Source organism: Rhamphochromis longiceps, linkage group LG14, assembly GCF_057381845.1.
Source record: "Rhamphochromis longiceps isolate RC_006_pf linkage group LG14, R_longiceps_female_GT1.1, whole genome shotgun sequence".
NCBI lineage: Eukaryota > Metazoa > Chordata > Actinopteri > Cichliformes > Cichlidae > Rhamphochromis > Rhamphochromis longiceps.
In genome coordinates, this window is record NC_140570.1 from 1,245,471 (window position 1) to 1,268,288 (window position 22,818).

The 22,818-nt window shown below is 43.2% G+C and overlaps 1 protein-coding gene and 1 long non-coding RNA gene across 3 annotated transcripts in view; both read left to right on the forward strand.

The window, feature by feature from the left end:
• Positions 1–20,934, forward strand: part of pou2af1 (POU class 2 homeobox associating factor 1) — a 22,970-nt gene extending 2,036 nt beyond the window's left edge. Inside the window, exons 2-5 of the mRNA XM_085380739.1 lie at positions 12,626–12,753; positions 17,033–17,072; positions 17,156–17,424; positions 18,805–20,934. Coding sequence (XP_085236865.1) covers positions 12,626–12,753; positions 17,033–17,072; positions 17,156–17,424; positions 18,805–19,227 — 860 coding nt within the window. The 3' untranslated portion in view covers positions 19,228–20,934. The remainder of the gene's footprint in view (positions 1–12,625; positions 12,754–17,032; positions 17,073–17,155; positions 17,425–18,804) is intronic.
• Positions 1–22,818, forward strand: part of LOC146653362 (uncharacterized) — a 282,044-nt gene that overhangs the window by 38,020 nt on the left and 221,206 nt on the right. The gene's annotated exons all lie outside the window — the stretch shown is intronic.

Below are 22,818 nucleotides of genomic sequence, written 5' to 3' on the forward strand. Positions count from 1 at the left end.
ATTCTGTAGAATATTCTTATATTTCACTTTTACTTGTTCCCATGTTCTAGTGGGTCCTGTTGTGGCTCTAATGTGAAAGGGGATATAATATAACATATTATAATATAATATAATGTAATATAATATTGGATAATATGGTGTGATATGATAAATCTACCCTACCGCCTACTGGTGTTGGCCAGAGGGGCCAATGGCGCAATATGGCAGCCTGGCTTCTGTCAGTCTGCCCCAGGGCAGCTGTGGCTACAACCGTAGCTGCCTCCACCAGTGTGTGAATGTGAGAGTGAATGAATAGTGGCATTGTAAAGCGCTTTGGGTGCCTTGAAAAGCGCTATATAAATCCACTCCATTATTATTGTTATTATTAAATCACTTACGAGTTTGATTTGTCAGCAACTTTCTGCCAGCCCTCTCTCCTTGCTTTTGCAGCCTTTGCAGTGTTCCCTTGCGTTTTAATTAAACTCTGAAACTCCTGAAATCCCTCACTCAAGAGTTCTTGCTCTGCTGCCGAAAAATACCGAGCGCGCTCCTTCGCCATTTTCACCAACCAATCAGCGGGTTGCCGATCACTGTTTCTGCTATCGATGCGTATCCCCTTTTACGGCACCCAGTGATCGCACATTACTTCATCCAGCTGTACTAATCGTCAACAGCAGGTGTGTTCGGGGAACCGGATTAGCGAGCTCACGGTTAGCGCGATGATTTGATCTTGGATGTTTCATTTGATCTTGGATGTAGTAAGCGACGTACGAAGCACAGGGCCCAGGCCATTAACCCTTGTTCAGCCCCAAAAATGTCATGCAGTGTTTATCCAACTATTAGACAATTCATGTCACAAAATGGTGTGAAAAACATACATTTTAATCTTGTTGACATAAGGAACAAACTGCACAACCCGGTGCAGGACTGTCCACTGGGGAATGCCTCTGGCAATAAATCAGCTGAGGGGAATTTCCCCTTTCCCAAATGATACAGTTGGTCTGGACCAAACCGCATCAGTCCTGTCTTCATGGATTCATCTGTGAGAGTCTATATGAGTGCATAACAAGGCTGCTAATAAATGTTCAATCCAATTCTATACCAAGAAAACACAATAACTAACAGTCACAGAATTTTCAGTAAGTGTCACTTAAAGCAATGATGCTTTACTTTGTGTTACTGACATCCTTCTCTCACAGAGTTTGAATAACAATATCAAAGCGGAGGTTATAGCTGTGAACTCAGACAGACAGATTTACAGTTTTTCTTGATCGAGTTGACCGTCGGCCTGAACAGAGGCACTCGTGGTCAGACTGACACATCCTGCTTCAATCACATCTGTGTAAACTGTTTTGCAAAAGGCTGTGCAGAATTTGTCGCTCCAATAAGGAAAGGTTAACACATTTCCAGGAGGTGTCCTCTGCTCTGCTGATAGTCGTGATGAAAACTGAGTGATTTCTTTAAGCAGGTCAAGAAAAACTGTCACATGAAGAGGGGGATGTTTTAATTCCCTGTGCAGGTGAATCACAGGTACATGTGTCTGGTACAGCTTTTTTTTTTAATAGAGATTGAAAATGTGACGTCATTCAGGGGTAAAACCGCAAAGGATTCTGGGAACTCGTGGCAAGAGGTACTAGCGCACGCAGGCTTTCAATTGAAATCAGTCACACAGCGATAAAAAGAAACACAAAAATGTCAAGAAGCTGTTGTATTATTAACTGCAATAGCCGGTCGCATGACAGCCACGGGAAGCCGACGGGTAAAGAGATCGGTTGTTATCGGATTACGTCATTGAAGAGAAATTGTTCGAGCCATGTTTCCGAAGTAACAAAGAGGCGACTGGATTGCAGCCATTCAAAGACCAATTATAACGTCCCAGAACACTCCAGCTCACAGGTTAGTCTGCTCCAAGCATTTCCACAAAGGCAAGTCTTCTGTTGTAGTTAATGCGTCATTTTCATAACATAATTGGTGATATAGGTTACAAGCAAGTCTGGCGCTGAACAGAAATTGTGGCGCTATGCTCCTTTATTTATTGTGCATAAATAGTGAATTGTCCTGACACAATATTGCGTTTCGCTTCTGTTATTATGGTACATTGACAAAAACATATACTTTTATTCACAGGATAAAACAGGTTTTTTGTATCACTAATTGCCCAGTACGATTACAGCATACAGTCTTATTGTCACTGCTACATTTCTGTGATGCTACCAGAAATTATTTCCACTACTAATTAATTACCGTTGAGCTCAAAGGTCCTATTAATAAACGGTTAACGAATGTGTATTTATGAAGACGATTTGTGAGACTGGTAAACTTATGATACGTACGATGGTCTTTACTTTCTACACGGTGCATTTCAAGGTCCTGCACCCATCCGTCGGTAAACTGTACCTGTGCTTGTTGCAGTGACCTGAAGTTTCTAAACTTCATGAGTGTATGCACTCACTCCAAGAACCGTATGATTATAAATATGAGCGTGGTGAAGTTGGGCAGCACGCTAACGTCTTTTGTCCCTCTGTGTGCTCGTGAGGGTCTGACCCTTTCACTCCTTTGATTTTTTCCTCGTATCTTTTCTTTGACTTTTCATCAAGTCTGTCTTTGTACGGACCGGCATTGTTCTCCTTCGTTTTGTACAGAACCTTTTTGGGGGGCAAAGAAAAAGCAAGAATTTATTGGAACCGAAGAATGAACGTTTTGCGGTGCTGCAAATGCTTGCATTTGATGCAGGTACTTGGATTGTTTTGCCACGAGTTCCCGGCATGCAATGCGTGAAAGTCACGTGGTCTGCGAATCTCTATCCGGTTGTTCAGTCTGACGTCACTAGCCGTGTCTGGGTCTAAACTCCGCTGCAGGTCCATATATCAAACGATCACTGTGGCATTACTGAGAGTTAAAAACTGTCTAAAGTCTTTCATCTTTAATAAAATGATCAGTTCTGCTCTACCAGGTGTAACAATTGAGTTTAACATCCAGGCATCCATGAAAACGGAATTTATGACATTTAACGGAGTTAGAAGTTAGCAGGGAGTTAGCTCGCTAGCTTCTATCTAAATACAATATAGCATGTCCTGACTGCGGGGTTTTGGAAACAAATTCAAACGTACAGCTCTGCTATCACTTCCAGCATAAATGAAGACAGAAAACTAAACAGCAGTGACGCTTGTAGGGTTACTGAAGTTGAGCTAGCTGGTATATAATGATGTGCTACGTGACCGCTAGCGACACAGCTATGTTAGCATAATATAAACAAGCTAACTTTTTTTCCACTCGATAAAAGTTAACGTGAGTGTTCTCGGTGGTCAGGAACAAATGTACCCTAACCCCTAACCCTGGGCTGTAGTTACATCCTAAGGTTTTAAAAACTGAGCTTAAATAAATGATTAGTGGTAATAAAAGCCGAGGGAGGTCAACGGTGATCACTGACTGTTTTAGGAGCTTTTTGAGATCAAATAGAAGAAAATACAAAACATTAAACATGTTAATAACACAAAAGCCATATTAAACTCAGACTACTTTAGGCCCGGAAGTAGGATTCGTCGCGTCATCACTAAACAACCGGATAGCACCAAGTATGAAGAATGGCTAAGAAATGAAGCTGGAAAGCATGTGCAGCAGCTTCGAGTCAGCATAGATATGGAAATGTACTAAGAGAGTGATGAATAAAGACAACGAGAGAGAGGCAAACACAGGACAATTAGGTAATTATCAAATTCAAAGAATTGATGAGGAGGAAGTGAGCACAGCTGTGAGGAGGATGAAAAGTGGAAAGGCAGTTGTTCCAGACAAAGGTTGGACCTTTATTTCAGGTCCAACCTTTGAGAGTGTTGATGACATGAGATGCGAGGATGGGAAGCAGGTGGAAAGGGACCTGGAGAGGTGGAGATATGCTCGGGAAAGAAGAGGAATGACAGCCAGCACATGTGAGACAGAATACATGTGTGTGAATGGGAGGGAAGGAGTAGATAGTGAAGATGGATGAGTCTAAATACCTTGGGTCAACCATCCAAAGTAATGGAGAGCGCACAAGAGAGGTGAAGAAGAGGGAGCGGGGAGGATGGAGTGCGTGGAGATGAGTGTCAGGGCGGATTTGTGACTGTGGAATAGCAGAATGAAAGGGAAGGTTTACGACATGGACCTGCTGTGATGTTTTGCTGTGATGGTTTGGAGACCGTGGCACGGACAGAAAGACAGGAGAGCTGAAGATTTTGTAAGAGTGTCACTGGGAGTGAGCAGGATGGACAAGACAGTTCAGAATGTCAGAGGGGCGGCTCAGGTTTAACACTTTGGAAACACAGTCAAACAGGCAAGACGGAGGCGGTGTGGACATGTGGAGAGAGGGGATAGTGGATAAAAGATACTAAAGATGGAGCTGCCAGGCAGGAGGAAAAGAGGTCAGAGGAGGTTCATGGATGTAGTGAAGGAGGACACGTTGTGGGTTGGTGTGACAGAAGAGGAAGCTAGGGACAGCAGGAGATGGAGCTGATGATCCACTGTGATGCCCCCTTAAAGGAAACTGGTGTAAACAGAAGAAGACAAACAAGTATGAAGTATGATGGTGGAAATGTGCTGGTGTAGGGCTGCTTTGCTGCTTGGGGATGGAGCACCTTTTGATCACTGATTTAATTAGAACACAAGGTGCTTTACATTGTAAGGTCGACCCTACAATAATACATGCAGAGAAGAACCCAACAATCATATGACCCCCTATGAGCAGCACTTTGGCGACAGTGGGGAGGAAAAACTCCCTTTTAACAGAAGAAACCTCCGGTTCAGGGAGGGGCGGGGCCATCTGCTGTGATTGGTTGGGGAGAGAGAAGGAAGACAGGATAAAGACATGCTGTGGAAGAGAGACAGAGACAATGATTCAATGCGGGTGTATAAACACACAGTGAGTGAAGAAGAAACACCCAGTGCATCAACAGCAGTAATCCAGTAATGCACAAATGGGACGGTACATCACAGTTACTTTAATTAAACAACTTCTTCACACTTAAATAACATGACTTATTTTTTCCCATGTTGTAAATGGTTTATATAAAGTCTTGTGCTGTTATGTGGCTGAGTTTGTGTGGAGTCGACGAGCCTGTATTTAGACCCAAGTGCACAGACTGTTAAATAAATCTGCCACCGTTACTGTAAAATGCACATGGACACACATGCACACACACAAACACGCACACACGCAATGAAGAGGGGCTGGGCTCGGTGCAGTGGCCATTTGTGCGCCTTTTATTGTTAAGCACCACAGACGTGTCTGTACATGGCAGACTGTCACAGTGTTCTGTTTGTTCTGAGAAGAAAGTGTGGCCTGTCTGACCTATAGAGGTAAATCTATCAGCTTCAGAGAGGAAGCTGTGCAGCATACTGTCAGGATACCTTCAGCCTCGTGACAGGGGTTAAGCAGAGGACCGACATGTCTGGACCCAAGGTCTCCATCCTCTGTCGGTGTGAGTGATAGGAACTCAGACAGACAGATTTACAGTTTTTCTTGATCGAGTTGACCGTCGGCCTGAACAGAGGCACTCGTGGTCAGACTGACACATCCTGCTTCAATCACATCTGTGTAAACTGTTTTGCAAAAGGCTGTGCAGAATTTGTCGCTCCAATAAGGAAAGGTTAACACATTTCCAGGAGGTGTCCTCTGCTCTGCTGATAGTCGTGATGAAAACTGAGTGATTTCTTTAAGCAGGTCAAGAAAAACTGTCACATGAAGAGGGGGATGTTTTAATTCCCTGTGCAGGTGAATCACAGGTACATGTGTCTGGTACAGCTTTTTTTTTTAATAGAGATTGAAAATGTGACGTCATTCAGGGGTAAAACCGCAAAGGATTCTGGGAACTCGTGGCAAGAGGCAGAGCGTTCTCACTCCCGAGGCGTAACATGTGGACGTTTTGTCACGTCCCGCGGCGTTCCTGAGGAACGCGAAAGGAGACCTTCGGCGTTCTTATGGTACGCGGCGGGTTATGGCTGGAATCCAGTGCAATGACGCTCCCGCGGGAGTAGACGTTCCAGCCCTGTATTCCAGCCCTAAACCTAACCTTATCCCTAGCCCTGACCATAACCTTATTCCTGACCTTAACCAGGTCTTTAATGATGTTAAATAGCGTGTTTCTAAGCGATTTGAAGAAAAAGAGCGAACATGTGTAGGTTCAGTCCAGACGGTTCTCATATTTCCTCTTTTTCCGAGGTCGTCATTTAGGAACGTGGTGGGTAGCCGAAAACGTAATATGGTGACGATTTGTCACCTAGCGTAAAATGTTACGCTTTGGGAGTGAGAACGGGTTGCAAGAGGTACTAGCGCACGCAGGCTTTCAATTGAAATCAGTCACACAGCGATAAAAAGAAACACAAAAATGTCAAGAAGCTGTTGTATTATTAACTGCAATAGCCGGTCGCATGACAGCCACGGGAAGCCGACGGGTAAAGAGATCGGTTGTTATCGGATTACGTCATTGAAGAGAAATTGTTCGAGCCATGTTTCCGAAGTAACAAAGAGGCGACTGGATTGCAGCCATTCAAAGACCAATTATAACGTCCCAGAACACTCCAGCTCACAGGTTAGTCTGCTCCAAGCATTTCCACAAAGGCAAGTCTTCTGTTGTAGTTAATGCGTCATTTTCATAACATAATTGGTGATATAGGTTACAAGCAAGTCTGGCGCTGAACAGAAATTGTGGCGCTATGCTCCTTTATTTATTGTGCATAAATAGTGAATTGTCCTGACACAATATTGCGTTTCGCTTCTGTTATTATGGTACATTGACAAAAACATATACTTTTATTCACAGGATAAAACAGGTTTTTTGTATCACTAATTGCCCAGTACGATTACAGCATACAGTCTTATTGTCACTGCTACATTTCTGTGATGCTACCAGAAATTATTTCCACTACTAATTAATTACCGTTGAGCTCAAAGGTCCTATTAATAAACGGTTAACGAATGTGTATTTATGAAGACGATTTGTGAGACTGGTAAACTTATGATACGTACGATGGTCTTTACTTTCTACACGGTGCATTTCAAGGTCCTGCACCCATCCGTCGGTAAACTGTACCTGGGCTTGTTGCAGTGACCTGAAGTTTCTAAACTTCATGAGTGTATGCACTCACTCCAAGAACCGTATGATTATAAATATGAGCGTGGTGAAGTTGGGCAGCACGCTAACGTCTTTTGTCCCTCTGTGTGCTCGTGAGGGTCTGACCCTTTCACTCCTTTGATTTTTTCCTCGTATCTTTTCTTTGACTTTTCATCAAGTCTGTCTTTGTACGGACCGGCATTGTTCTCCTTCGTTTTGTACAGAACCTTTTTGGGGGGCAAAGAAAAAGCAAGAATTTATTGGAACCGAAGAATGAACGTTTTGCGGTGCTGCAAATGCTTGCATTTGATGCAGGTACTTGGATTGTTTTGCCACGAGTTCCCGGCATGCAATGCGTGAAAGTCACGTGGTCTGCGAATCTCTATCCGGTTGTTCAGTCTGACGTCACTAGCCGTGTCTGGGTCTAAACTCCGCTGCAGGTCCATATATCAAACGATCACTGTGGCATTACTGAGAGTTAAAAACTGTCTAAAGTCTTTCATCTTTAATAAAATGATCAGTTCTGCTCTACCAGGTGTAACAATTGAGTTTAACATCCAGGCATCCATGAAAACGGAATTTATGACATTTAACGGAGTTAGAAGTTAGCAGGGAGTTAGCTCGCTAGCTTCTATCTAAATACAATATAGCATGTCCTGACTGCGGGGTTTTGGAAACAAATTCAAACGTACAGCTCTGCTATCACTTCCAGCATAAATGAAGACAGAAAACTAAACAGCAGTGACGCTTGTAGGGTTACTGAAGTTGAGCTAGCTGGTATATAATGATGTGCTACGTGACCGCTAGCGACACAGCTATGTTAGCATAATATAAACAAGCTAACTTTTTTTCCACTCGATAAAAGTTAACGTGAGTGTTCTCGGTGGTCAGGAACAAATGTACCCTAACCCCTAACCCTGGGCTGTAGTTACATCCTAAGGTTTTAAAAACTGAGCTTAAATAAATGATTAGTGGTAATAAAAGCCGAGGGAGGTCAACGGTGATCACTGACTGTTTTAGGAGCTTTTTGAGATCAAATAGAAGAAAATACAAAACATTAAACATGTTAATAACACAAAAGCCATATTAAACTCAGACTACTTTAGGCCCGGAAGTAGGATTCGTCGCGTCATCACTAAACAACCGGATAGCACCAAGTATGAAGAATGGCTAAGAAATGAAGCTGGAAAGCATGTGCAGCAGCTTCGAGTCAGCATAGATATGGAAATGTACTAAGAGAGTGATGAATAAAGACAACGAGAGAGAGGCAAACACAGGACAATTAGGTAATTATCAAATTCAAAGAATTGATGAGGAGGAAGTGAGCACAGCTGTGAGGAGGATGAAAAGTGGAAAGGCAGTTGTTCCAGACAAAGGTTGGACCTTTATTTCAGGTCCAACCTTTGAGAGTGTTGATGACATGAGATGCGAGGATGGGAAGCAGGTGGAAAGGGACCTGGAGAGGTGGAGATATGCTCGGGAAAGAAGAGGAATGACAGCCAGCACATGTGAGACAGAATACATGTGTGTGAATGGGAGGGAAGGAGTAGATAGTGAAGATGGATGAGTCTAAATACCTTGGGTCAACCATCCAAAGTAATGGAGAGCGCACAAGAGAGGTGAAGAAGAGGGAGCGGGGAGGATGGAGTGCGTGGAGATGAGTGTCAGGGCGGATTTGTGACTGTGGAATAGCAGAATGAAAGGGAAGGTTTACGACATGGACCTGCTGTGATGTTTTGCTGTGATGGTTTGGAGACCGTGGCACGGACAGAAAGACAGGAGAGCTGAAGATTTTGTAAGAATGTCACTGGGAGTGAGCAGGATGGACAAGACAGTTCAGAATGTCAGAGGGGCGGCTCAGGTTTAACACTTTGGAAACACAGTCAAACAGGCAAGACGGAGGCGGTGTGGACATGTGGAGAGAGGGGATAGTGGATAAAAGATACTAAAGATGGAGCTGCCAGGCAGGAGGAAAAGAGGTCAGAGGAGGTTCATGGATGTAGTGAAGGAGGACACGTTGTGGGTTGGTGTGACAGAAGAGGAAGCTAGGGACAGCAGGAGATGGAGCTGATGATCCACTGTGATGCCCCCTTAAAGGAAACTGGTGTAAACAGAAGAAGACAAACAAGTATGAAGTATGATGGTGGAAATGTGCTGGTGTAGGGCTGCTTTGCTGCTTGGGGATGGAGCACCTTTTGATCACTGATTTAATTAGAACACAAGGTGCTTTACATTGTAAGGTCGACCCTACAATAATACATGCAGAGAAGAACCCAACAATCATATGACCCCCTATGAGCAGCACTTTGGCGACAGTGGGGAGGAAAAACTCCCTTTTAACAGAAGAAACCTCCGGTTCAGGGAGGGGCGGGGCCATCTGCTGTGATTGGTTGGGGAGAGAGAAGGAAGACAGGATAAAGACATGCTGTGGAAGAGAGACAGAGACAATGATTCAATGCGGGTGTATAAACACACAGTGAGTGAAGAAGAAACACCCAGTGCATCAACAGCAGTAATCCAGTAATGCACAAATGGGACGGTACATCACAGTTACTTTAATTAAACAACTTCTTCACACTTAAATAACATGACTTATTTTTTCCCATGTTGTAAATGGTTTATATAAAGTCTTGTGCTGTTATGTGGCTGAGTTTGTGTGGAGTCGACGAGCCTGTATTTAGACCCAAGTGCACAGACTGTTAAATAAATCTGCCACCGTTACTGTAAAATGCACATGGACACACATGCACACACACAAACACGCACACACGCAATGAAGAGGGGCTGGGCTCGGTGCAGTGGCCATTTGTGCGCCTTTTATTGTTAAGCACCACAGACGTGTCTGTACATGGCAGACTGTCACAGTGTTCTGTTTGTTCTGAGAAGAAAGTGTGGCCTGTCTGACCTATAGAGGTAAATCTATCAGCTTCAGAGAGGAAGCTGTGCAGCATACTGTCAGGATACCTTCAGCCTCGTGACAGGGGTTAAGCAGAGGACCGACATGTCTGGACCCAAGGTCTCCATCCTCTGTCGGTGTGAGTGATAGGAACCAAAACTCTGGGCTCAAGGTTAAAAAAATGTGCCGGTAACTGGAGGGAAATTCTGAGAAGAGAGAAAGACTTCCCTTTATCAGGGTCCTCAGTGATCAGTGTGGAGGAAAAGAAAAAGAAACAGGGACAAACATGAAAGTGTCCTTTTGCCATGGCAGACTTTGAATGGTCACAGAAATTTCTCATTGTGAAATTTTGGTAAAGGAGGAAGTGCTTGTACCCCCCCGCCCCCGATTATGCCCTGTTCTTGGCGTGGAGACAAATTCCACATAGCACAATCTGTTGACCTCTATTTGCTTTCTTAACTGGATAATCACAAATGAGGCTTGATACAGCCTTACTAATTTGGGGGATTTCTGCTAATCTGCAGAATTTCATAACTGAAACCAAGTAATTCCAACTAAATCCATTTTTGAATGATGTCCATGCACCACAACGGGCTCAGCGTGCTGACGTCTGAAGACAGGGAGGCAGTTTATGTTCAGCTGAGCTACGAGCTGCTTGTTGAAGCGAACTTTTAGTTACTTAGTTGTGAAGCCCAGCTAAGTAAACGGACTCACCATGTTTGCAGTGCAACAGAGGATATGCAGGCATAACAGAAACATCCAGCTGGGTCCGGTTCATCTTCTGCCACAGTATTAGGGTGGGGAAGGGGATGATAAGACTCAACATGTTATAACGAGAAACCTGCACACATGAGAACTTGAAGCTCAGTATGGCACAATGTCTTGGCGCAGCATCAACATCACAGTCTGTGGGAATGAGCCTTTTCATTTGAACTGACTTAGCTGTGACTTAGCTGTGCACCAGCTAAGATCTTAATAAGTGCTCTATGCAGTGCATGCTAGCAGCCTTTATATTTGGAATGAGGGGTTTTAAATCTGCAGCCACACAGTAACAAATGAATGGAGTGTGCTCAGCACTGTTAGTTTGTATGGAGGCCGCCTGCTCTTTATTCTGGTTTTAAATTTGTACATGTCCTCCTTTTAACCTGTTAACCTAGCATCATGATCAGTGTAGCTGCTGTACAGTGTGTTACGATGCACAAATGACCGTGGTGTCATTGTTTTATGGTCACGCTTACCTTTGGAGCACATTTCTGCAATACCGGTGATTTTGTAGCTCGGGGCGGCAATGACTGATGCCATTGTCTGCACTTGTGCTGATTAGAGTTTATACGAATGCGACTTTGCTGTTAGGCTGGATTTTTTCTCATGCTTATACTTGCAAGAATCTGCCAGTTCCAGACATTGAATGTTCCCAGAAAGCATTTACTCTGTCAGTGTGTCTCTGTTGAGGATGGAGCCTTCAGGCTTATCAGTAAAGTACGGCACTCAGCCAAAAAATGTTAATGAAATAATTTGAGCTGCATGTGAAACACAGAGTAATGATTTAAGAACCGTTAGAGTTCTTTTTGTTTTGTCAAATTAATTATAAGAATTATAAGGTGATGCACATGTTTTATGATGAAATGCCCATTTTTGTTTGTGTTTTTCACACAGGTTTTATTGTATTGTTACACAGTTACTGTAAGCTGCACATTGATGGTTATCATAGCATATAACCATGTAATAAAGCTTTGACTGCTCCCTTACAGACAGGGGCTCAGCATAGCTGGTAGCACCACATGTTTATTTGGTTTTATTTTACTTCTTGATGCAACAATGTGATTCATATCAGGAACAAACCCAGCGTAACCTTGATCCACTGGTCTGCTGGGATATCGCCAGTTTCCATCCAAGGAGCTGACATGTGCGTTATTATTTTAGTTTGTTAAACTGGGCTCGATCCAGGTGACAGCGAGCCAACGTGATGCTACCTGTGTGCGTCAGCAGCAGTCTGTACTCAGTTTAAATATGACATGGATCAGTTCGTAAAGGCTGAGAGAGGTGGACAGAGAGGGAGAGAGCAGGAGAGGAACAGGTGAGAGGGGACGTGTGGTCACAAAAGTTCTTCTTCACAAAGTGTCATTCACGGATGCTCAGCCTGCTTTCCAGCAGCACACTTTCAGCCGACCGACCCAAGGGGGACACCATCATTGCATTTGTCTGTGTTTGACACGAGGAAGCCCTGCACTGCAGCCCAAACAGATCACGTCATAACAGACCTGTTGATTTCTTCCAAACCAAAAGCACCAGTTTAACAACCTTAGCAGCAAACATTTTGAGCTATTATTTTACTGGACAGTTCAACATCAGGTCAAATTGAAGTGCATGCAGCCCGTGACCTTAGACACTCGTGGACATTCACTGAGAATATTGGTTGTAAAGGCTTATATCAGCTGATGCTGACACTCAAAAGGCTTAAAGAGAATACGTCTGAGAGGTTCACTTTCCGTGTGTCTTTAGTGTCTCAGTGTCGGCTTACAGTCATGGCACCTGAGCGCATCTGCTTCCTCCGTTCATGAACTGTGTGAACCCATCGTGTGCATCATGTGGCTGATTTAAAGCAACTTGAAAAGGAAATGAGGTTGTGTGTATCTGTTCATTGCTGTGTGTCTGACCTCCTTAGCACAGCCATCAGCCGTGGGCAGGTCCAGGCCATACCAAGGTGTGCGAGTCAGGGATCCTGTCAAAGAGCTGCTGAGGAGGAAGAGGAGCCTGGAACTTCACAGCACCAAGACACTGCCTCCTACTGGGGTGAGGACGCCATGACAGATAAGCAAAGAACACTTGTTGATGTTTGAAGCACAAGCTGCCACATTTATAACGAGCAGGGTTCAAAAAAAGCAGTCTTCAAGTAAAATCTGAAACGAATGAAAATGTCTGTGTGCGTAAATAATAAAAAAATATATATATATATTTATTTATTTATTTTTTTTATTATTTACGTCTGTTCTTGATTATATGTTTATTTTGGATTATTTGTGTTTATATAGGTTGTTTAATAAAAAGAGAATAACAAAAAAAAAAAAAAAGAAAATGTCTGTGTGCATTTACCTGCAAGGTAAGTCATTTCCTGTAAATCAATATGTGGTTTAAAAAAAGCAAAACCAACAAAACCCTGCAGATTGTTCCTTAAAGCTGTACTTGGACTGTGTGTTTTCAGGGTAGGTTTACTTTGCTAAACAGTGTTTCCAAAGAAGCCCTCACGGCATCGTTAGTCACTAAACAAATACACAGGAGACTCCCACAGTGGGGAGCAGCGACTGCTCTGCATTATGTGCTGACACTTTGAAACCGGCGCTTTGTGAGACGTTTGGGAGAGACTCAGTTAAAAATGTGTAAGAAAATAAATAAAAGTAAAATAGAGCGGTGCTCTGCTTTGGTTTCATGTTGAAGAACATTTTGCAAGGTTTCAACAACAGTTTCCATGAACCCCCCCCAAAAATCCCCCCACCCCTCTTTGACGTAGAGCTGCCCTCTAATCACATGACCTGATAGCCTCCTGATGATTTATCACTTTAGGCCAGTATTCTTTTCTCGTGAATCACTGATCTCTCTGCAGGGATCACAACCTCACAGAACAGCAACATGCAGAGACTGTTTGATTGGGAGTGACTGTTCTGCACCTCAGGAGACTGCACATGAGATCTGCAGGAATCGAAAGCAAAATGTCCTGTGAGGATGTGTTCGGTCGGGATACAGGCTCAGAAAGCAGCGGGGGATTTTATCCTTATATAATCCAGGTGTTTTTCCATGGCGGTTACAGCAGAGCTGCAGGGCTGGGCACACAGCCCTATGCAAAGTAACGTGCAGCCTTGCCAAAGAGACCTCCCACTTTCTATTTATTATCCCTACAAGAAGAGAAGAGGCCAGAAGCAGCGGTGTGCACAAACATACACATGTACGGACACTCCCCGTGACTAGCATGTGATATTCCAACATCTTTTATTGGCACGGCACTACAGTTGATTATTTTAAATGCAATGAGTTAGTGCTGCTAGCAGCAAAGATAAAATTCTGTCCACTTCTTCCACTATTTGCCTGCCTGGCAGGACTACGTGGGTATTTCCAGGATTCTGGTTCAAAGGGACGACAGTTGTGTTTGTGCAAATCTCAAACCAAACCACATTACTATGAGGTGGCAGTTATTCCACACTCACTGAGTCTGCTTTCAGATGTTGTCACTGCAGCTTTCCACAGTAAAAATCCTCCGAACGTGTTGCCTTTGGAGCTAAGAAGCGTGTTGTGAAAGCACGCTGTCATCATCTCTGGACTGAATTCCCAGTTTGTTCAATCAACCTGATAAATCACAGCTACGCTGCGAACAGAAACCTGAGCACCAACGATGAGGAAATACATAAAAGCTAATACCTGAATAATTCATTTTGAATTCCAGAAGTTAACTATACGACACATGCACATTGGTCTTTCCTCTTTTTGTGGATATTTTGTCCGTTTTTCTTTGAGGAAAGATTACAGACTTCACAAAAAGTGGATTTTGCCACACTGTCCACTCTCTGCCTCGTCTCTGTGTTTGTGCAAACCCAAATGTCCGTCTCACAGATTGAGTCTAAAACCCGTCTGTTTGGTATCGACCGGTCGGGCTGTACATGTGCCTGTAGCAAGAAGAGACACTGCGATACGCAAACACAAAAGACCGAATGGGAGGCAACAGCGGCAGCACTGACAGCGTGTGTCAGTGTTTGTACTGCATCCTGCTGCCTGCAGTCAGCGGGCAGGGCGTGTTCAAGGCAGCAGGGAGGTGCTGCCAGGTGGCTGACGGGCTGCAGGAGAGGAGCTGATGGTTCGACAGCTCTGACAGGAGGAGCTACAACAATCGCACAGTTAAACCCCACTGTGGTCACTTTCTGAGGACGCTTTGTGTTCACAAAGTAAAGGACCTGATCACCTGCACTGGGTTTGACTGAGGCTGAGGAATGAGTCGGCTTTAACAGCATCCATAAAAGTTACACCTGGACATGCCGACTGGGTGTGTTCCACTTCACCATGAATGCGCTTTAAGAAGCAGCCATAACGTTCTGCTTGAACGATAATCTGAACCTCTTACACAAAGTGTGGCGGCACCATCCTCTACCTCCAACTTCATTTAGTTCAATCTTTCAGTGTCTGAATGTATTTCACATTAGCTGCAGGAACTTTCCAAAGGGTGAAACTGGATTCAGTCGGTCGGTCACAGATCCATTAAAATCAACTTGATGGTTTTTTAAATGACTCATGCAGTTTATACTGTGCAGAAATCCCGAGCCACCCTTTACATTTTGCTTCCAGAGTTTCTGCTCATTTGGACATTGGTTTCTTTTTCATTCGCTGTCAGTCTGGCTGTGAATCATTCGAGCATTAAAAAGGAGGCTAACTGAAGGGATGCAAAAACACACCCTTTGTTATCGTTTCTTGGTCAAAAGTACCAACGATAACACACTCTGACAGAGGTAAAATAAAACAAAAGTGACTCCAAAAGAGCCAGACTGTGAAATACTGTATCCTCAAAAAACTGTGAAATCTGGGGAAGACGAGGAGTGGCACCCCTAAAAACAAAGAAAACAGCAAATGATCAGTACAAGAAACAGGAACACATCCAACAATGACCTGACCCTGGACCTGAGGAGTGTAACTGGCCCTTCAGCTGATCTAGCTCCTGAAGCCTGGACAGAAATGGTGTCAGTCAGTCACAGTGATAAATCCAAACGTAATGTTTTGGTTTGAGTTATTTTCAGTATGTACGGAGGAGGCCAGGAAAGAGCCCGACTAAGTGTCTGCAGCTCTCTGTGAAGCACGGTGGAGGCTCTGTCGTGGTTTGGGGCCGCGCTGCTGGTGACCTTTCAAAACTGATAAAAGTACCGTGAGATTTTGATCCACCACGAAACAGAAAGGAGTCTGATTGGCCACATCTTCATTTATCAGCATAGCTATGATCCTAAAGACATGATGTCAGTGCGTTAAAGCGCACACACAATGGAAACCCTCCAATGAGTGTGTGTGTGTGGAGAAATACAATGACAAAGCAATGAATAGCACAGGTTCAGAATGGGTTCAGTGGTTCTTCAGCGATCCTCTGTATCATTGTCTCTTTCTTTTATTTGCTATCTTTACAGCTCACTTCTTCTCAGGAGAGGACCTGCCTGCTCTGGCCTCAGAAGAACATAGATCCTAGATCTGCTCCCACACGTGCCTGAGATATGTCATTTACAGCAGAAGCAGCTGTTGGCAGAACAAGCTGGAATTTGCTCAGTTAGCATGAAAAACATTTGTCATACATGTAGGCTTTGTGATCGTCCAGTAATGGTTTTATTTTTTTGCTACTTTAATAAATAAGGTTAATCATGAACTCACATTTATCCCCCAGATTATACAAGACTGGAAAAACCCCTCATAAGTTATTTATTGGGGAGAAAAATCCAGTATGATATATCCAGTATGCCAGCATTGGTAAATAGAGACCCTGATGACTGTCCCACCTCAGCTTTGTCTTACCTTCCAAGGAAATGTTAAAAGCAACTGTACCGTGAATGAAAGAACATTTCCCAGTCAGACCAGTCAAGATGTGTCACTGCACAATAACAAACGCTGGGTGCTGCACAACAGTACCAGTGCTCTGTGTTTTCACCGACCCACCAACAGCATTTATAGAGCCTGGCCTTTGAGGTTTAGATGAACGGTCTGTTTTAATACTATCATGGAGGCTCACAGGGGTCGTCTGATCATCGGGATATTCTCTGTATTACTGTAGGTCGAGGCATGTGGCACTATATAAATAAAGCTGAACTGGACCGATGTACTTCCATGCCCAGTAGTATCAAATTCACAGCTTTCGCTTTAATGAACGGATCCAGAAAAACAAGTTCAAAAAACACTTTTCAAGAGTGAATTCTCAGATAGCTGCTCACACCTGAGTGTCACAGGTCCAGGTGTGGCTGCTGCATGTTTACATATCAACATCGCCGCGTTGCTGTGATTAAGGTTCTGCTGCAGTTATTGACCTGTTAAGCTCATTGATGATATCTGTGTTTTTCAGGACATGGTCTCACACAACAACCAGCTGTCATTTACACAAGGTAGAAGCCTCACCTGTGAACTACATGTTCCACGTAAAGCTGTTTCCGCGTGTCTAATGCCGAATCTGCTTCTTGTTCTCCAGGTATCTTTGGCTGTGATGTTGCCAGCGGATCCCCAGCCGAAGCGCCGACCACAGCTGCTGATGGAGGGCTGCAGTGTGCGGGGTGGAAAGCGACCAGTCCTGGGCTGCAGGCCGCCGCCATGTCCTGGTCGACGCCTGACTACAACCAGCAGGACCCCTCAGCTCAGACTCTGACCTACCCAGCCACTCCGACACTTACTATGCAAACTCTGTGTCCCAGCTACACCATGCTGACCTACACACACACACCACTGCTGACAAACTTTGGGGTGAGTGAAAAAGGACTATGCAAATATGTTCTACAGACTGCACGGGGGAATAAAATGATCACAAATCGGCACAAAAGGATAAAAACAATCAGTTCTCGCTCTATCAGTCAAATGTGATTTAACAGATAGAGCCATTGCAACAGTACAAGCATGGATTCAGGCTATTATTTCACTTTAAAGTAAGGTTGTGTATAAGTATGTGCAAGTATAAATATGTATATGTAAAAGTACATGTACCAAATCTGAAACTCTAGGCATTAAGGGGCTGCTTCACCTTTGAGACCCGATGGTACTGTATCCCACAGAGTCACGGCTGGGACGGGAACGATCTAAAGTTTTCTTTAAAACTCATTTATGTCAAAATAATGCAACATGTTTAACAGCGCCACAGGATCCTGTTATCGTATGTTCTGTCTTTAGTGAACTAAGTCATCTTATTGTGCTGGTAGTCTCAGCGTCTGTAATCAAAGGTAGCTCGTACAGGGCTCGTCTTTCTCTACAGGTGCAGACAAGTGTTTGTGATGCAGTGTGATGCTTCCCACCATAAAAGCCTGTTATCACTGCATGCATGCTCTCTGTGTTAACTGCCAACAGCTGCTGTGCTTGTCTTTAAATTCTTACATTTCAAACCTGCTGCAAGTGGGTAATAAATACAGAGATAAGACTGGGGTAGAGGATTAACTGGAACTCTTTAAACCCGCCGAGGACCTTTGTACACCGTGGGATTAACATGGGATTTAGATTTCTGCCTGTTCAGCATGAACGATTTCTCCTTTATATTTGCAGCTCTTTTTTCACTGCAGTTTTTGAATTTATCCAGAGAATAACTGTCACTGACTCCGTTTAGGGATTTACATACACGTCACTCATCATGACGATGAGTTGATGTGCAAAGTGGAAAAATATGTTTGTCTCTGAAAAAATAAATAAATGGAAACACATCACAACAAAGAGAATCCAGGAAGGAAGAACATGGTGGCTGTCTCCACATTAAAACACTGGGACATGACCACGAGGCTAATTAACACCAAACATGTAGGTTCACCGTAGAAAGATTCACCGCAGCAGTCTAAATCAGCACAAGCTGTACCCGGTCTGTGTCCACCGGGTTCACTAGGGCCCTCTTTTCTTGTGTACCTAATTATATCTGATTACAATATTCCTGTGAGCTGAACAATAAATGCTGACTGCAGTGACACTGCGTCTACCTTCCAAACCCTCCACAAAATCTTGATTAAAACATAAAAAAATCAATGATTGAGCGCCTAAAGTGAGGCTCGTGGCATCAGCAGACGTCCGTTTTATGCATGCGTTTGACTTTTTGCAAGGTTAAATGTCTTTGCCATCATCATAAATATTTAATGATTGCTGTTGTTTCAGACCATACCAGTGGCACCAGCCCCAGCCTCCCTGCCTCAAGTGGAGCTCCAAGACTCAGGGTTGACCTATCTTCCTTGGGCCCAGCCACTCACCACTATATCGACCATGCCTAATCACGGGGTGCAGTTTGCCCCGGGTTCTGGAGCGCTGCCTGGGTCGCCTCTGGTACACATGCCGCTGTCCATGTCGTTGACCGCCATGATCCCACAGCTGGAGCCCCAGGGTATGGACCCTCAGCCCGAGATCCTGGAGATCCCCGAGCATTCAGAGCAGCAAGCTCAAGGTCAGTCTCTGAACGAAGACCCGGAGGTTGAGGCGGAATCACCAAACCTACTGGACAAACTTCTCGAGGATCACAAAGAACATGGTGAGGAGGAGGACAAAGACTCGTACAGAAGCTCCCTCTTCATACCCAATGTCTGAAGAACATTTTTTTAAATATGAAATCAGTATTTTTACCTTTACATTTCATTTTTTTCCCTCTGGGGCAAGTGCCTATTGGCCTTTTTGTGTAACTTGATTACCACAGATTCTGTATATTATTAAGCCTTTGAGGTCTAACCTATCTAACTTACCCAAACCAAGTGTTTTCTGTGATTTGTAAGCAAAACTTGAAATAGTTTCTCTTAGTTATCGTGTTTTTTTTGGTGTCCCTGTTGCAAAGACTTGTAAGAAAAACAATGAAAATCCAGAAAGCGATTATTCTGAAAGTATACAGTAGAGTCAGGGTTCAGGTACGTGTTACCACACATTATGACCCAGACTTCACAGAACTATTAATTTCTTGGATAATTGGGAATCACACGTCTATAATTATCCATGCTGGCTCATACTTAATAATAATAACAATAATAATAATAATAATAATAATACATTTTATTTATAGGCGCCTTTCAGACCCTCAAGGTCACCTTACAAAAACACGTGAGCAATAGCAGCATATATTAAACATGGCAAAATCAAATTTAGATAGATATAAAATAAATAAATAGATATAAAAACTGAGCAAGGTAAAGACTCTTCTGGATTATTATGACCTGAGTTTTATTTTTGTAACTGCTCCTGACTTCCTGTTATTACATTTTCATTATGTTCATTTGATTTATTAGAAATTAGTTTAGTGTGCAGCAATAAACAGAACCGAAAGACAAATCATTTCTTGCATAGAGACTAGCGTAATTCTAGTAGTCTGTTACCTACAGTGCAAAGGTCTTAAGCAAAGGCTTCATATCTTTATATCGTCAATGGGAAATGGGCACGGCGCATTACATACATGTAAACACAGTATATTTGTACAATGAGCTTAGAAGTCCATATTTGGTATGACCACAGAGCCTTACCTGAAATCACAGGCAAGTTTCATGTGACTTTTAAAAGCCTCCTTCAAGTTTTTCTTTGGATGTTGGACGCAGTGTTTTGCAGCTTGTAGTGAAAACCATTGCAACATTGTTCAAGATGAACTTTAAAAAGTTACAATTCTGTCTCCTTAGATGCAAAATCTAAATAACGAAGGAGTAGCTCAAGACGTTTGCACTGAAATGCTATAAAATCCATGTTTGTCTGTGTTTGAGAAACAGCCAAAGCACACTGTGATTCAATTTCATATGTATAAAAGTCAGTCTTAAACAGATGCCATCTAGTGTTGTGTTTGCAGAATGCAGTTCAGCATTATGTCACAGCTGAACAACCTTCTTGTTTTATATAAAGGGACCCTGTTGTTCTCAAATCCAGCTCATTTCCGATTTGTGGACTTTGCTAGATTTGCTTTGCATGAACAATTTTGGATTTTTGGACACATGTCTGAAATGTGACAGCACAGAAGTTCAAGGCAGAAACATCTGGAACCACTGATCGAGGTTTTGGTGTGCTTTTGTCTTAACCTGTGTAAATGCTTCTGCTTGTAGGTAAACAATGAGCAAAGGTTTCAAATAAATGGAATGCAATAGAAAACATTTCTCTCTGGAAAATGAAACCATTGAAGTGTCAAAAGCTGCAGTTCAGCCTCCTGAAGCTGGCTGCAGCAGTCAGTGTGTATCGACTGGTCCCGGTGTTACAGTGTCCACCTAAACAAGATGAATGATCACCCCTCTCTGATTTTTCACATCATATCAACTTCACAATAAACCTACTTATCTGGACTCTGTTAAGTCTTAAAGTTACTGCTGCTGCTGCTTTGAGTTACAGGTGAACTGGACTGTGTCTGTGCTCCAGACAAACAATATGTCTTGCTGTGGGGTACACACCTTCCAGTACTCAATTCTGTTTTATTTCCATGTGACTTTGAATTTTTATTAGTAAAAAAAGCTTAAAAACAATCAAAAAGTCAAAGTACAAATACTTTGATGTTGTTCAGTACCTCAGCATTTTAATGCAAACACTATTTGATGTCCAGTAGAAATTGCAATAGTGTAATAGTCTTTGACTTTGCTAGTCTCTCCTAGAGTTACTCCAAACTAGACTGTAAATTACAAAGTTACATTTTATTAATCGAAACAATCAGATTTCTTCCCCTGTTGGCCAACATGCAGGATTAAGCCACGTGCACCTTGACAAATGATAGTTTGAACTCATGACCAGTAGTATTATTAACAACAGCGTTATAGTTTTTATTTGTATAGCACATTTAATTAGATTAGGTAGATCTGAGTGTCATCGACATATGAATGGAAACAAGTGTTATATTTACTGAAAATTAGACCTAGAGGCAGCAGACACAGAGAATAAAATTGGCCCCAGTAAAGATCCCTGAGGAACGCCACAAGTAAGGGGAGCTGAGGAAGCGGATCTCCAAAGCTCACGGAAAAGGTCCTGTCAGACAGCTATTAACCTGTGTTGATATTAAATTAGTGATTAATTAACTATTAACCACTCGAATGATAAACCCTTGATCCCGTAATGCTCCAGTCATGAGATCCAGATGCTGTGGTCAGTGAGTCAGTGGCTCAACTTTTAAAAGTGCAGTTTTGGTGCTGTGAAGAGCTTTAAAACCAGACTGAAACCTGAAGAACATCCAGCCCATTTACAAAAGATTGCAGCTGAACAAATACGATCTTTTCCAAAATTTTCGATTGGAAGGGAAGCTTTGAAATAGGCCTGAAATTTGAGAGGACAGAGGAATTGAGACGAGGTTTTTTAAGTACAGGCTGTACAACAGCATGTTTAAAACAGGCTGTACAACAGCTGAACTAAGGCTGCTGTTAAAGATCCTTAATAGGGATGGGTATCGTTTAGGTTTTATCCGATACCGGTGCCAAATCGGTACTTTTGAAACGGTGCCGGTGCTCAAACGGTGCTCAAACCGGTGCTTAAAGAATGGAGAACACAAAATTGGTCCAAAAACCTCTCATGTTCAGCTGGTTTTTTGTAAAAAGATAACAATGTTAGCCTTTTCTGCAGCTATAGGGCATATATGGTATCACTCTTGGCTGGAAGCAGTCAGAATCAGAATCAGAATCAGAATCAGAAAGGGTTTTATTGCCAAATGTTGAGCAGGTTTACAACATTAGGAAATTGCTGCGGTGCTTCAGTGCAAACATACTGTCATAAAAATATAAAAATAAGAATAAGAATTAAAAGTGCTAAGTGGATAGATATATACATGATATATACATGAGTGCAGGTGGTGATCAGTGCCAAACATAGAATGATGCAGTGAACACAGCGTAGGGTCATGTGTTAGTGGTGGGAACAGTCATATGGTTATTGTTCATGTGTCCGACAGCAGAGGGGAAGAAACTGTTCTTATGGCGAGAGGTTCTGGTGCGAATGGACCGGAGCCTCCTGCCTGAGGGGAGCAGGTCAAACAGACTGTGTCCAGGGTGAGAAGGGTCAGCTGAGATCCGAGCTGCACGCCCCAGTGTCCTGGAGGTGTACAGGTCCTGCAGAGATGGGAGTCTGCAGCCAATCACCTTCTCAGCAGAGCGCACAACACGCTGCAGTCTCTGTTTGTCCCTGATAGTGGCTCCAGCGTACCACACGGTGATGGAGGAGGTGAGGATGGACTCGATGATTGCA